The 13,904-nt window shown below is 40.0% G+C and overlaps 1 protein-coding gene across 1 annotated transcript in view; it reads left to right on the plus strand.

The window, feature by feature from the left end:
• LOC124269260 (coiled-coil domain-containing protein 66-like) overlaps positions 1–13,904 on the plus strand; it is a 28,636-nt gene that overhangs the window by 6,818 nt on the left and 7,914 nt on the right. The window contains 16 exon segments of the mRNA XM_046704270.1: positions 509–860; positions 2,230–2,374; positions 3,584–3,658; positions 5,474–5,535; positions 5,537–5,782; positions 5,983–6,083; positions 6,786–6,998; positions 8,008–8,080; positions 8,646–8,796; positions 9,110–9,191; positions 9,712–9,784; positions 10,704–10,980; positions 11,332–11,419; positions 11,664–11,825; positions 11,914–12,058; positions 12,928–12,996. Of these exon segments, the coding sequence (XP_046560226.1) occupies positions 509–860; positions 2,230–2,374; positions 3,584–3,658; positions 5,474–5,535; positions 5,537–5,782; positions 5,983–6,083; positions 6,786–6,998; positions 8,008–8,080; positions 8,646–8,796; positions 9,110–9,191; positions 9,712–9,784; positions 10,704–10,980; positions 11,332–11,419; positions 11,664–11,825; positions 11,914–12,058; positions 12,928–12,996 (2,314 nt within the window).

Raw genomic sequence — 13,904 nt, forward strand, 5'->3', positions numbered from 1 at the left:
ATACATGTATTTGTGTTTTACGTGTTAAACACAGAGAAATAACCATGACCATGACTCCTGGTTGAACCTGATCATGTGTCTAGGTTTGTTACCAACATACTATACAGCTTATATAGGAGATTTCACAAATGTGGTGAATGTATCATCCAGGTTTTCCTCCCACATTAAGCTGATGAAGTGATATACCTGAAATACTGCTTAGAGGGGTGTTCCCCAAATCTCTCCCTCACTCAGGATATATTTAGGATAAACATACTGATTTTCCAACACAGTACGTTTATCTCCATTCTACCCTAACCTTTTTATTAAGATTTAAAAAAAATACGTACTATGTTGGAAAATCAGAGGTATATAACGTGATTATATACCTCTGAATGACTTTAATTAACCAATCATAATCCATTATTAACTGAAGTCATGGTAGAATTCAGATTAGCAAGTTAAGATTAGCTAGTGAAACTGAAAACATGTTGGTGTTATCTTATACATATTTCTTTGTTGTCCAAAGTTTGGCTACAAGAGCAAGGACATGCGCCACCCAATACGATCTAACCCAAATGATGGTGATCCATTTGAAGAAGAGGTGTATGTTTATCGCCATGACAATACAACGTCTAAGCCAGATATGGTTAATGCCACTGCAGACAAGAAGCCACCAAATCCGCCCCGACCAGAAAAGGATTTCATTCGACGGAACCGAGAACGCTATGCTGAAAAGAAGAAGAAACAGGCAAATGATGTGAAGGTGGAACACCCAATGGCAAACACTGTCACTCTAACACAGGACCAGTTGAATGCTATCTTGGCCTCTGTTGGGAAGATGGCCTCGGGCAAGGAGAATGCACTGAGAATTAGCATAGGTAGGAAGAGATGAAAGACGAAATCAAAGTGCACCAATGTTATCCCTGAAGTTAATTAAACTTTTGTCTGCGAAAAATGTTTGAACAGAAAGCTGACAGCAACTGTTAGTTGTTGTTGATATTTAACACTGTTGACTACAGAGCCAGGTAACATTCATTGCCATGTCACTGTTTTTGTTGGTTACTTGCCTCCTCTTATCAATTATTAATATGATTTTGGGTCACTTGCTTTGAAAAGTTTGGCACCAGTTTATATTATGCTTTGTTAATTATTAATACTCTCAGTGCTAGTATCGAATTAATCCAGCAAGCTAAAGGTGAAGGGGTTATGATATGGGAAAAAACCCCTGCAATGGTTCAATTTTGTTCTGTGCTGCAAATGTAAGAACAGTTGGATCTGCGATCCAAGTTACATAACGGGGTAAAATGGTTGCCCTGACCATGTATATTACACTGCTGGCTCATGAATAATTCATGATGCTTGTATCGTTAGGTTATAGAGTCAAAAACAAAATGTCCTTTAAAGGCGGACTGACACGGGTCATACTGTGGAATCGATATATACCGAATTTGACCGAGTTGTATCGTCTGAGTGATTAATCAAATTCAACCAACCTTACAGTGGGCCACTCGAACTCATGCTGATTGTGTTGCAAGTGTGTAGGGCCTGTTCTAGTTATTTGGCAGGTTGGATGTGGCCCGGCCAAACAAATTGTGTTTTGGTGTCATGTGGTAAATGTTTACATGCAAGCGCGAAATATGGCTTCGTCTGCTTCAAAGAAACCAAGCATCAGTTTTTCACAGGAGGAACTGGAGTGTTTTGTGCCTCATTATCTCATTATTTCAGTAATAGATGGTGAAAACTTTCTTTTCCCATCCGAAAAAAGTTGTAATACGAATGTTCATCTTCAATTTCAAGTTCTTTATGAGATGGGTGTATGCTCCGTGAATGTAGTGATGGAGAATCCAACAACTTCTCTTTTCACTTTGTCATGGCTGTCTTCTCCACATAGTATCACACAATAGATAACTGCTGCTAAGTCTGCTTCAGACATTTTGATACCATGGAAACAAAATACCGCGAGATATTATGAGATGGACACTAATATGGGCAGAACAAATCATGTGAGAGGTAGCAAATCGATCAGTGGATATTTGTTACCCCTACCGAACATGTTGAAAAATGTATGGAAATGAGCAGGTCGTTATGATGTGCTGACCCATGTGAGATGCGTTTAAGGCTTTGCAATGTTGAGTCTGATCTATTGTTTTATTGTCGTATGGTAATAACCAAGTCACAGAGCATATTCACCTGATCCACAATCAGGTTGGTGAGACAGTCCATACAGTTGGACCATGTCTTCTTCAGATAAGGATAACAATGAGATCTCTATTGCTGACGCTGAAACAGAGAAGACTGACCAACAGAAGGCTTCTCCTCGAGAAGAAGACAAGGAGAAGAAGGAAGAAGGCAGTATCTTCTCACTTCTCAATGCTTCCAAGAAAGATGACGGGTAAGGTTATTCCACCTGTGAAAAGCTGTACCAGACATTCACCGCATATATATCTTTAATCATCGTTTAATAGTGAACATGAACATGAACTATTATTACCCTTAAGATAAATTTGTTGAATTCTGATTGGTTAATAGCAAAAACATACAAAACCATGTAGGCGAGTTATCTCCCGTTATGACCGTTCAGGAAAAATAATGGCGAAACGTTTTGGGTCTCATTCTACCGAAGGTTGAATGTTGTTGTTTAAAGATAAGCTAAATTAAAGATCTTAGTAATAAACTCGTCACACAGTGTTTGTGAAAGGGTGTACAGGACTGTAAGACTCTTGTAAATTCCGTATTTCCCGAGGCGGCGTAAATACGGAATTTACAAGGGTCTTACAGTCCTGTACACCCTTTCAAAACACTGTGTAACTGATAGTGTGTAAGTGTAAGTGTGGTTAAAGTTTCACATATAAAAATGTTTATGATGTTAAACATCATAGAGTATTCAATTTCAATAACTTGATAATGACGCTCTGTGCCAAAAAGCTGTTGGGCAGGGGTGGCAAACAGGTTCGAGTGGTTGGGTTTGCTGACTTGGTTGATGCATGTCATCATATCCCAATTGTGTAGATCATATCTCATGACATCTATTATAGGAGGGGCGGTGGGGTAGCCTAGTGGTTAAAGTGTTGGCTCGTCACGCTGAAGACCCGGGTTCGATTCCCCACATGGGCACAATGTGTTAAGCCCATTTCTGGTGTCCCCCGCCGTGATATTGCTGGAATATTGCTAAAAGCGGCGTAAAACTAAACTCTGTCAGTCAGTCTATTATAGGATCGGCTAATCCAGACATTACTCTTTACAAACTGCCATGTATAGCTGGAATATTGCTGAATATAGTGTTTGAACAAATAATGAGACAAACAAATGTACTTGTTTTGCCTTTAAATCTTCATTTGTGGACTATGATAAGCTGTTTCCACAGGACAGGAAGACATCTTAATAAACATCCTGAACTAGAGCTTCAGACCACAGACCAAAGTCTGCAGCACGACACGTATACACCATACATGATTGTATTGAAATTCTTTGTCAATATGTATTATGAATGCTAAACATTAACAAGTGGGGATTATCCTGATGTGTGTGTCTGTGTGACAGTATATTGTATATCAAAACCACATACCGATACTTTATTTGTGAACATGTTTTGTTTTGTAAGGCAAGTTTCAAGTCGCAAACTAAGAGCAGGACATGTGTCTCCTCGAAGGAGAGATGGTAGACGCCAACACAGGAGGTGATTACTGGAACTAGTGCAATACTCTTCTCCACAGAGGCTGTAGCATGCCTTGCAGTTTCTCTTTGGCAACTAACTGCATTTTCAGTTGATTCCTTTGTTTAGATGTTACTGTTTAGAATAGTTTGGTTTTGTTATGTTTTCCATTTGCGCTTACAGTGTTATAGTTGATAGTCTTCTGCACAATTATTTGGAATGTTAAGTTTTTATAAAAGTTCAGTATAGTTTTGTTTGGTCTTCATGTCACATGTCAGTCACGTGTCATTATGATTTCAATTTATCGTTTCAATTTATAAAAGGTGTCCATTGAGCTTGTGACTTGCTATCGTGTGTTTAAGTCTCATATTGATCATAATCTTTGGTTTGTCAACACAAGCAAATCTATCATGTCATCTTTCTTCCTGATATGGCATCCATCTGTACCTGAAATACTGATCAGTCATATTTAGACTCATATAAAAATAAGCTCAGCTGGTTCATCTTAGATTGTGTTTTTCATTGATAGTTAAGTTTGTTTGCACATTTGTTCTATTTGTCAATGATGTTTTCTTTATTTGTTCTTTTCTCCTGTAGTATTTGCTTGTGGTATGAATGTTTTACAGGTGTCACTAACAGCATGATCAATGCCTGATGGGCAGCTTGTTTCACTGTAACATACAATTTGCCATTTTGTCCATTTTCTAGGAGAAGCCTTAATGTAGGGGTCCAGTAGTGGAGCTGTTGCATTAAGTAGATTGTGCCTTGTAGCATGTGCTTTGAGCCTTGTCAGATAGGTCAAAGTTAGTTTGTAATTATTTGTCTGTTTTCCATAATCTGTCTGGTATCATTGTGAACATAGGGAACTTTTTGATGAATATATAGAGAATCTCACTTAAGTGTCTACTCGGCAAGCCTTGGAGATTTGTAACTTTATTAACTATTGTATATATAATTGATATCAGCAGACATGAGGGTGAGATTCTGTTTATCATCAAAAATCACTCTATATTAGTTTTCAATGAAAAATGAACATCTCTGAACACTGTACTGCCATTAGACTTGCAGTGCAGCAATGTCATTGTGATGTCATCAAGTTTATGACATCATAGCATTGTGATGTCATCAGTTTTTTTATATAGCATTGTGAGTCATATAATTGATGATGTCAAAGCATTGTGATCTCATGTAATTGATGACATCAGGGCACTGTACAAAATCTACTGTCAAAACGAACAAGCAATATCTCCAGTGGAACACAGTTTTGGATAATAAATCATAGTTCTATAACACGTTCAACGCTGCATCAGTAGTTGTAGAAAGATTAAAAATGTTGCTGTAGCAACATTTCAATGTGAAGATAACACCCTTCATTTCATCTGCTTCTCTTTAGAAATCATGATGATATATTTTTCAAATATTAAGTATTTCAAAGAATGGTATCAAGACATGCGCTATGAACATCAAGAATAACATTGAAGCTATGTGTACACAAATTGAGTAGCTTGGCTTGGAGCATGTTAGGAGGAGACGGCTTCTTTAGTCTTACTTGTATAAAGAAGATAGGTGAGCTTCTGTACCTCAGGTACTCCGGTTAATGAATGTTTTTTATGCCATCATGAGCAATTTATAACAGTAAAAATCTGGAATTTGTAATCTTAAAATTTCAATTTGACTTCAAATGTTGTTGTCCCGAGTACATTACATGAAAACATATGTAAGACGTGATCCATTTGGAATAATTATGTTCATCATGTAAATTTGTTATTTAGGGTTTGATTATGTGTTATCCAGTATTCATGATGAATACATTTTTAAGTAAGGAAGTGATCTTTCCAGACGGGACGATGATGCATCAGAGTCTGTGTTATCTGTGAAAGAGAAAGGCCGAAAAAGTCAAGGGGGGAAAATCTAACAAATCTGACAAGAAGGTTGTTGAGTCTGAGTCAGGAGACTCACAGGGAAAGGAGAAGTCAGATGTCACCAAGTCAGATGATGCCAAGGGAGATAATCACGAGGCCAAGGGAGATAATAAGGAAGACAAGCAGGAAGGTGGTGACCATGTGCTTTTCTATGAGAGTCCACGGGTACCATGGAAACACATGACAGTTGCGGAAAAGAAGAGGCTCCAGTGGGCTCGGGAGAGAGGTGGGGTCTTCTTCCTTCACATGGAGATATGCAGTGCAGACCTTTTCTAACTCAACATGTCAATATTTCCACCCCTTAATTGTCATGAAGTGGTCTTTCAATTTAAACTCTTTCTACCATTTTAATTGTATTATTCTTGAAATGGTGTAAACATTGTAAAGATGCATTGTGAGTAACTGATGACATATATTGACTTGTAGCTGAACTGGTTCAGAACTATGATCCCTGGGGCCGGCCAGGAGCAGGTGCACCCCTCCGGACCAGTGGTGGGGACGTGCTAGCTGACTTCAATACAAGAAAGGTACAAAGCCTCACCACTTGGCACATTATGTGTGTGATCGTACTGTATGTATGTTATGTTGCCAAGATATCAGTCCCCTTGTAGCCTTTTAGCTGAAGCTCTTCGGCTGGCAAAAACGTCAAGGTTACAATTACACTAGTAAGTCTTGTAGGACCAATTTATTTGAGAACGCTTTTGGACAACTGGCAGCTCTGTAAAGCGAAATATCAATATCAAAACTGTTTATGGGAGTTGCACACAGATATGGTTACTGAAGCATGGGAGTACATTGTGGTAAATTAAGATAATAAAGGACTGTTCATAATTTATGGCTATTGGGGGGGGGGTGATGATGATTTTATGGAGAAGCATGTACTAAAAGTGAACCCCTCTAAAATTTAATTACAAAAGTAAGTGTTCCTCCCCCAACATGTCATGTCATCATCATCACCCCCTCAGCCATAAATTATAGATAGGAGAATATGGTGGTGATGGATTGGGTTTTCTGTCATGTAAGTGGTGTTTATAGAATCAAGTCACACATCTATTATCACAACTTTTATGTGACATTAGATTATCTCGAAACTGCCGTCAGACATTTGGTATGGTAACTGTGATGTGACAAGCATCAAGCACCAACACAAACCAGCGTGTCTACCTGATTTCATAATCAGATAATCAAATAGCTAGGTTATTGATGTGTCATCATCATGTCTGCTACAGGATGAGCTGAACAAATCTGTGGAGAATCTGCCAGAAAAGAAACAGACAGCAGCAGCAACAGACACACATCAGACAGTGGCAGACAGCAAGCAGACGCCACATCAGACAGTGAGAGACACCAAGCAGACGCCGACTGCAGACAAAAGCAAAGATAAGGTGGGGCAGGACAGAGGTGGTGCGCACTCTATTCTGGAGGGCAAGGTAGTCCTGGCAGTGAGTACCCCATGCTGTATGGTGGTTGCCTCCTGTGTCGACTCTCTGCTTCTCGTGACGGGTCAGTCATGGGTTTTCACACACTTCCATCAGTTTATGCTTATCTCTGGACCATATTCAGGCATGTCTGTCGTTTTTAGGTAGGTTTCATATGGCAGATTATTTCTGAACACTGGGTATGATTTTGTCAGTGGAAACTACAGTATTTGCAGGTTTCAGTGTTAATTATTGGGTATTTTTTAGAATCATATTTTAGGTGACTAAAATTAACAAATACAGGAATATTCTGAAGTACGTAGGTTCAGCAGTTTGCTTTAACTTGTTTGCATTCTTTGTTTAGTCCTCTGCATCTCGGCTTAACCTACTTAGTGGCTAAGAAAATCTGTTAGAGCAGAACTAATTGATCTGGACTGAGAATAACTAAAAAACTCCAAACCTGAATCTAATCAAGGCCATCACCAACAGATGTGCTTCTCTCATGAGGAATTGTTTGTAGGTGGGAATGTCTGTAGAAGTGTATGAAAACCAATGACCTGACTGTTGTAATAACAGCCATTTCTGTCTGTGTGATATGGCTCATTGAATAACACATGTTTCCGTGTCTGTGTGATGTGTCTCACTGGATGGTATCCGTTGCTGTGTGCGATTTGTCCTATTGGATAACATCCATTACTGTGTCTGTGTGATATGTCTTTTTGGATAACATCTGATACTCTGTGTGATATATCTTATTGGATAACATTTGTTAGTGTGTCTGTGTGATGTTTCTCATTGAATAACAGCTGTTACTCCGAATTGGATAACATCTGTTTACTCCATGTGATATGTCTCAATGGATAGCAGTTGTTACTCTGTCTAGGCGTTATGTCTTATTGGATAACACTGTTAGGTGTCTGTGTGATATCTCTCACCAGTTTACAAGTAATACAACATGGTGTGTGAGGCAAGTTGACACTGTTAAGGGAAATGTTTATATATGTGTGATATATAGCTGAAGATTTGATTCCAGGGTTTTGTCATTGATGAGGACAAGGTTCTAACTGCGAAGCAGAGTGAAAAGAAAAAGTGGTTGGAAGAACTTGGTGAGTATCTTCTGGAAGCTGCGACTGTGCACCACTCGATTCCTTAGGGTCATTGCTGAAGTACAGTGCACTCAAAATATGCAGTAGAAACAGAATGTATGCTGACCATGTTTGTTGCACACAGCACGTAACATTGATAAGATTATCCATACTAGGAAGGGGTAAGGGTGACTCAGACATCTGAGGTGTAGGAATTGGCGTTGTAGAATTATGTCCCTTGGGAATGTCAGGATCTGATAATTATGGATTTGGCCTGCTTATGATGCTTTGTATTAGCACCATTCTCATGCATATTGTAGAACAACTGTTTCACTTCATGATTTGATTGAACTGAATTACCCATCATATACAGCCTTATCAAACTTGCTCACTTTCTCACTCTGGTTAGTGAAATGTTATTATAATCAATGCCTATTTTGGTAGCCTGTTTGTCAAACATGGGCTTGTCACAAGGTTTGTTTCCTGACAAGATGTTATGTGTGAAGCCCGTACCTAGTGTCCTTTGCCATGATACTGCAGGAATGTTGCAAATTCCCAACTCATTGCCTCACTCACTCTGTTCCAGAGAGACAGAGAGAGGAACAGCGGCTGAAGAAACAGAAGAGCAAGGAGCGAGACAAGGCTGGCCTGGATGACACCTGGGCTGACAGATTCGGCTCGTACAAGCCTGCTCCCTTGCCAGAACAAGAGACTGTCGTCCTCGTCATCGATAAGAGGTGACTCCTGCTATATGGGTCATTGAAATGAGATAGAGCCTGAGAAGTGTATAGAAGATACTGTTGTTTTGTTGGTGTCCCAATCATACAATGGTTATAAGAAAAGAAACCATAGTAAATAGAAGTGGCTTATGAGGAGTTTTATGCCTTTGGATTCCATTAATTTACATGCGAGGAATGGTGTGCCTGGTTTTCCTTTTGAGGTATCATTTCTGAAACGTTTAGCATGGTTGGAGTTTTTCAAACTTTCTTCGCTTTACAACCACATTATACAAAGTGTTTTAGTTACACATGGTTATCTCCCTTTGTGCAGATCATCTCATCTAGAATCTTCCAGTGCTCCTGACATTGCTGACTCACAACCTGCTGCTGTAAGGAGCTCATTTAAAGTTGGCGTAAGTAATGCTTTGATAGTCATGATATGGACAATAACATATTTTGTTTACTAATTTCTGATGATAGAATTCCTTGTCTTTTTCATGGTTTTAACTCGAATAGAAAATCCAAACCACTAGATCTCATTGGTCAAGGTCTTGAATTGTCTGTTCCTCACAATTCAGCAGTGATGTCACAGTGACATCCTGTGTAGATTTATCTACCATCTCAAACAGTAGTTTCTACACAGCCAATGAAATGCAAGCAAAGGGTGTAACTGTCAATAGAGCATTACCGATTCTGTTTTGAGTGGTTGGGTTTGCTGACTTGGTTGATGCATGTCATCATATGCCAATAAAGTAGAGATACAGCTTTTTATTCCCTACTTCTGATATAAATTATACTGACACATGTGATATATGCACCATGCTGACTCAGCTGGCAGGTATTTTAGTGCCTCTGCTCTCAGTGTTTGATTATGTTAGCTATTGTATGTGAGGCTTGGCCTTTTTCAGAAATGCAGATTATCTTGTTTTTTAGAAAGCTACACCAAGTGATGAAAAAATCCTTAAAGATAAACAGGATGAGAAGCGCAGGTGGCTTCAAGATCTTGGTATGTATGCTTATTTAGCACAATTATCACAGGAGGAGTGATTGTGTGGATGAATGAGTGATATTTTTATGCTGCTTTTAACAATATTCCAGCAATATCACGTCAAGGGGACACCAGAAATTGGCTTCACACATTGTACCCATGTGGGAAATCCAACCCTTTAGCCACTAGGCTACCCAACCACCCCTGAGGAGTGATTTGGGACAAATCATTAAATAGTCACGTCCAGTTATTAATGCTATCAGTTGAGTGAAGAGTAAAACTGTGCAGTCAGAGGAAAGATACAGGATAAAATCTGTCGCTTAGTGATTGGAATCAAGCTGACTGCTGATGAATAGAGTGGTATTGCTATCAGGAAGTCTCCCTGTTGCTTTCACAGGGTTTATTACAAATGGAGACTCCCAACTTTAAACATGCCTGGAGGCATGTGATGTTATTATGGGCACAGCTGGCAGGTATACTGTGTGGCATGTGATGATGATGATGATGATGATGATGACTGACTGAGTATAGTTTTACGCTGCTTTTAGCAATATTCCAGCAATATCTGTGGCTGTATCAATGACAGCTTGTATCCATGATGAGTACAGTGATGGTGTTTGTGATAGAGAAGTGGGACAGTGGAAATAGTTTAGTCATGTTTTGTTTCTTATTGTTTTGTTTGTTGTTTAATGCAATATTCCAGCAATATGGCAGCGGTCTGAAAATAATCTAGTCTGGACCAGACAGTCTAGTGAACAACAGTATAAGCATCGATCTACACAATTGGGGTGAGATGATGTGTCATCCAGGACAGCGAGCCTGACCACCCGATCCCCTTCAATTGACTCTATGACAAGCATGAGTTGTTCTAATCCGGATCTTCACGGGTTATTGAGTCATGTCATTCCATGACGACTACATGATGTGTTTGTTACAGAGAAGCAGATGGAGGAGAACAAAGCAAGGAAGTTGCGTGACAAGGAGCGGGACGCTGAAGCTGAGACATGGGCGGACCGCTTCACCCAGAACATCAACCAGTCAGCACTGGACAACAGTGATCTGCAGGACACCATAGGTCGAGTCAGTGATCTGCAGAACACTGTAGGTCGTGTCAGTGATCTGCAGAACAACGTAGGTCGAGTCAGTGATCTGCCAGACAATGGCGGACGTGTCAGCAGTGCCCCACAGGTTTCTGCCAGGGATGCCGATGACATGTAAGTGGAGGGAAGCCATGTTGACAAGCCATGAGCAACAAGCTTATTCTGGTATTTGATTTTGTGCTGCAGAATACTGTCTCGCAAAGTGACAGGATGATGTCCCTTGTTCCCATTGAAACAAGGGGAAACAAACCATTGGGAAACAATGAACCAATGAGAAAGGAACTTAGTAAACAGCACCACAGGTGTTTCAGATCTGAGAAGTTAGCTGATAAATGTTCACTTTTATCTACTGCAGATTTATGGTAATTTTTTTTGCTCTCTTGACTGTACAGAAATGGGTGCTTACCATTTAATTTATGGATACAATCTGAAGTTCAGAGGTTTGCACATTTATCTCTGTTGCAGGAGTTACTTGCGAGGTCAGAACGTCATGATTGATCCCATCACACGCAAGGAGCTGGAACTGAAAAAAGAGAAATACGTTCATCACCAGGTAGCTATGTTACATGACTGGTATAACAAAGAGATTCCCAAATATCTTTTTCCAAAAGTAATTAAAACATTAGAGAATGTATCGTTGACCTGATGTTCTGGTATTGTTGTCGTCTAGCCAAATGTTTAATGAGGCATTTTAATGAGTTTGTAGTTGAAAGACAAATAAAGCTGGGACATTGACATTTGTTGTTGGTGATGTTTGCTTGCCCCTGGCTGTTCACCTTTCTGACATTTGTGTGTAGGAGGCGTTGCGTATGCAGATCGAGGAGAAGGAGCGGCGGAAGCGCGAGGAGCGTGAACGGAAGATGCGAGAGGAGATGGAGGAGGAGATGAAGATGAAGAGTGAGAGAGACAACTTGCAGAATCAGTTTGATAATGAACAGCAGAAGATACGCCAGAAGGAGGTATGAGTTACAGCAGTACAAATTTATACTTCAGAAACAATTGTTTGAAGGATTCAAATCAGTCACCAAATGTTGCTGTGTGTTTTAGGAGGCCCGACAGCGGCGGATCAACGAGCTGAAGATGGCAATGGATGAGGCCCAAGAGAAGGCTCAGCAAGAGAAGCTCATCAAGAAGATGGAGCACCTGCGTCAAGGGGGACATGATATCAGCCATCTCAAGGCCCATCTTGATGGTAAGGGGGCACCTGCAGGGTGGATGTTAAGGGGGCATTTCATGTAGCAGTCTTTCACCAGTTTTTGTTGAAGAATTTATTGCCTCCATTGACTATTGTTTATAGTCAAGGTCACTCCAGAGGTGATTCTAGGTAAGGAGATTTCTAGGTAAGGAGATTCTAGGTAAGGAGATTTCTAGGTAAGGAGATTCTAGGTAAGGAGATTTCTAGGTAAGGAGATTCTAGGTAAGGAGATTTCTAGGTAAGGAGATTCTAGGTAAGGAGATTTCTAGGTAAGGAGATTTCTAGGTAAGGAGATTCTAGGTAAGGAGATTTCTAGGTAAGGTGATTCTAGGTAAGGAGATTTCTAGGTAAGGAGATTCTAGGTAAGGAGATTTCTAGGTAAGGAGATTCTAGGTAAGGAGATTTCTAGGTAAGGAGATTCTAGGTAAGGAGATTTCTAGGTAAGGAGATTTCTAGGTAAGGAGATTCTAGGTAAGGAGATTTCTAGGTAAGGAGATGAGAGACAGTACTCAGCTAGTTTAGGGTCTCCCTTTCTTGACATCTTAGACTATTACTGCACATCCAGATGAGCTACGGTACCATGACGTTATCAAATTAAAGGAAAACGAATCTTGTTTAACCCTCCAATACCTGATGGAGCTGACAACGCTCAAAACCCATGACTGCTTTAGAGAATTCACAATGTCTTAGTGGTGCACCTTCTTTTTCTTATATTTTCATCTTATTTTTCATTGTTTCTGCAGATTTATGAACTCAGTTTGCTTTCTCAGGGATGCACCTTTTATCTTAAATTTTGTCATCATTTTCATTGTTTCTGCTGATTTATGAAGCCAGTTCTGTTTGCATCTGCCACTGTGTTGTTGTAGAGCCGGACGCCAGACAGTCTGTGTTGTCTGACCTCAGTGACCCTGTGGTCAGCGCACGCTCACTTCCAGGTATCTGCACCCCGGATCTCGCACAGCATGCACTTTGTTGACGTCAAGTCAGTCATGCACGTTGTTAAAGCTCAGTCAGTCATGCACCGTGTTGAAGCTCACTCAGTCAGTCATGCACGTTGTTGAAACTCAGTCAGTCAGGCACGTTTGGCACATCAGAGACACCTGTTAATCCTGCATGTTTTGTACAATGAACGATGTTAGTTAGACATTCCATGGATATATGATGGGTTACCCCTGAAGACTTGCTCAATGCAGACTTCTGGCATGCATGATGTTACCAGTATTGTCAGTTCTGTACCACACCAATGTCTCAACAATTTAACAGTTGTTCAGATCATCTGTCATAGGCACTATATTTCATAGTTACATTTCCATGCACCTGTTTGGTTGAGATTTTTCCTGCACAGTTTAAACGTTCATCACAGGGCAGTTGCAAGAAGCTTGCCATTATACTGTCCCTTCCCCTGATGAAGCCTCACAATGTCTGGCATGTTGATATAGGAATGCATGCTTTGTCTGATAATTCATTGTAACTATATACATGTTTGAAATGGGGTGTCGGAGCCATATGTTGTACCAAGTTGATAAGGTTTGTTTGTTGTTAAATACCACACTCAGCAATATTCCAGCTATTTGGCGTTGGTCTGTAATTAATCAAATCTGGACCAGACAATCCAGTGATCTACAGCAATCTACAGAATTGGGATATGATGACATATTCAAACCAACTCAACCAGCCTGACCACCAATTTCAGAAGGCAGTAAATGCATGCATCAGTGTTTATTTTTTGTGTAGCAGTTCAAATTTAAACTTTGTACAATATCAGTCAGTAATGGGTGTGAATCAGGTGAGATTTTGCAAATTGAATTGCTTTCTTCCGAGTTAACTTGTATTTTAGGAAAGC

The sequence above is a fragment of the Haliotis rubra genome, unplaced genomic scaffold, assembly GCF_003918875.1.
Source record: "Haliotis rubra isolate DU_JTF1 unplaced genomic scaffold, ASM391887v1 Scf143, whole genome shotgun sequence".
In the NCBI taxonomy this organism is placed as follows: Eukaryota; Metazoa; Mollusca; class Gastropoda; order Lepetellida; family Haliotidae; genus Haliotis; species Haliotis rubra.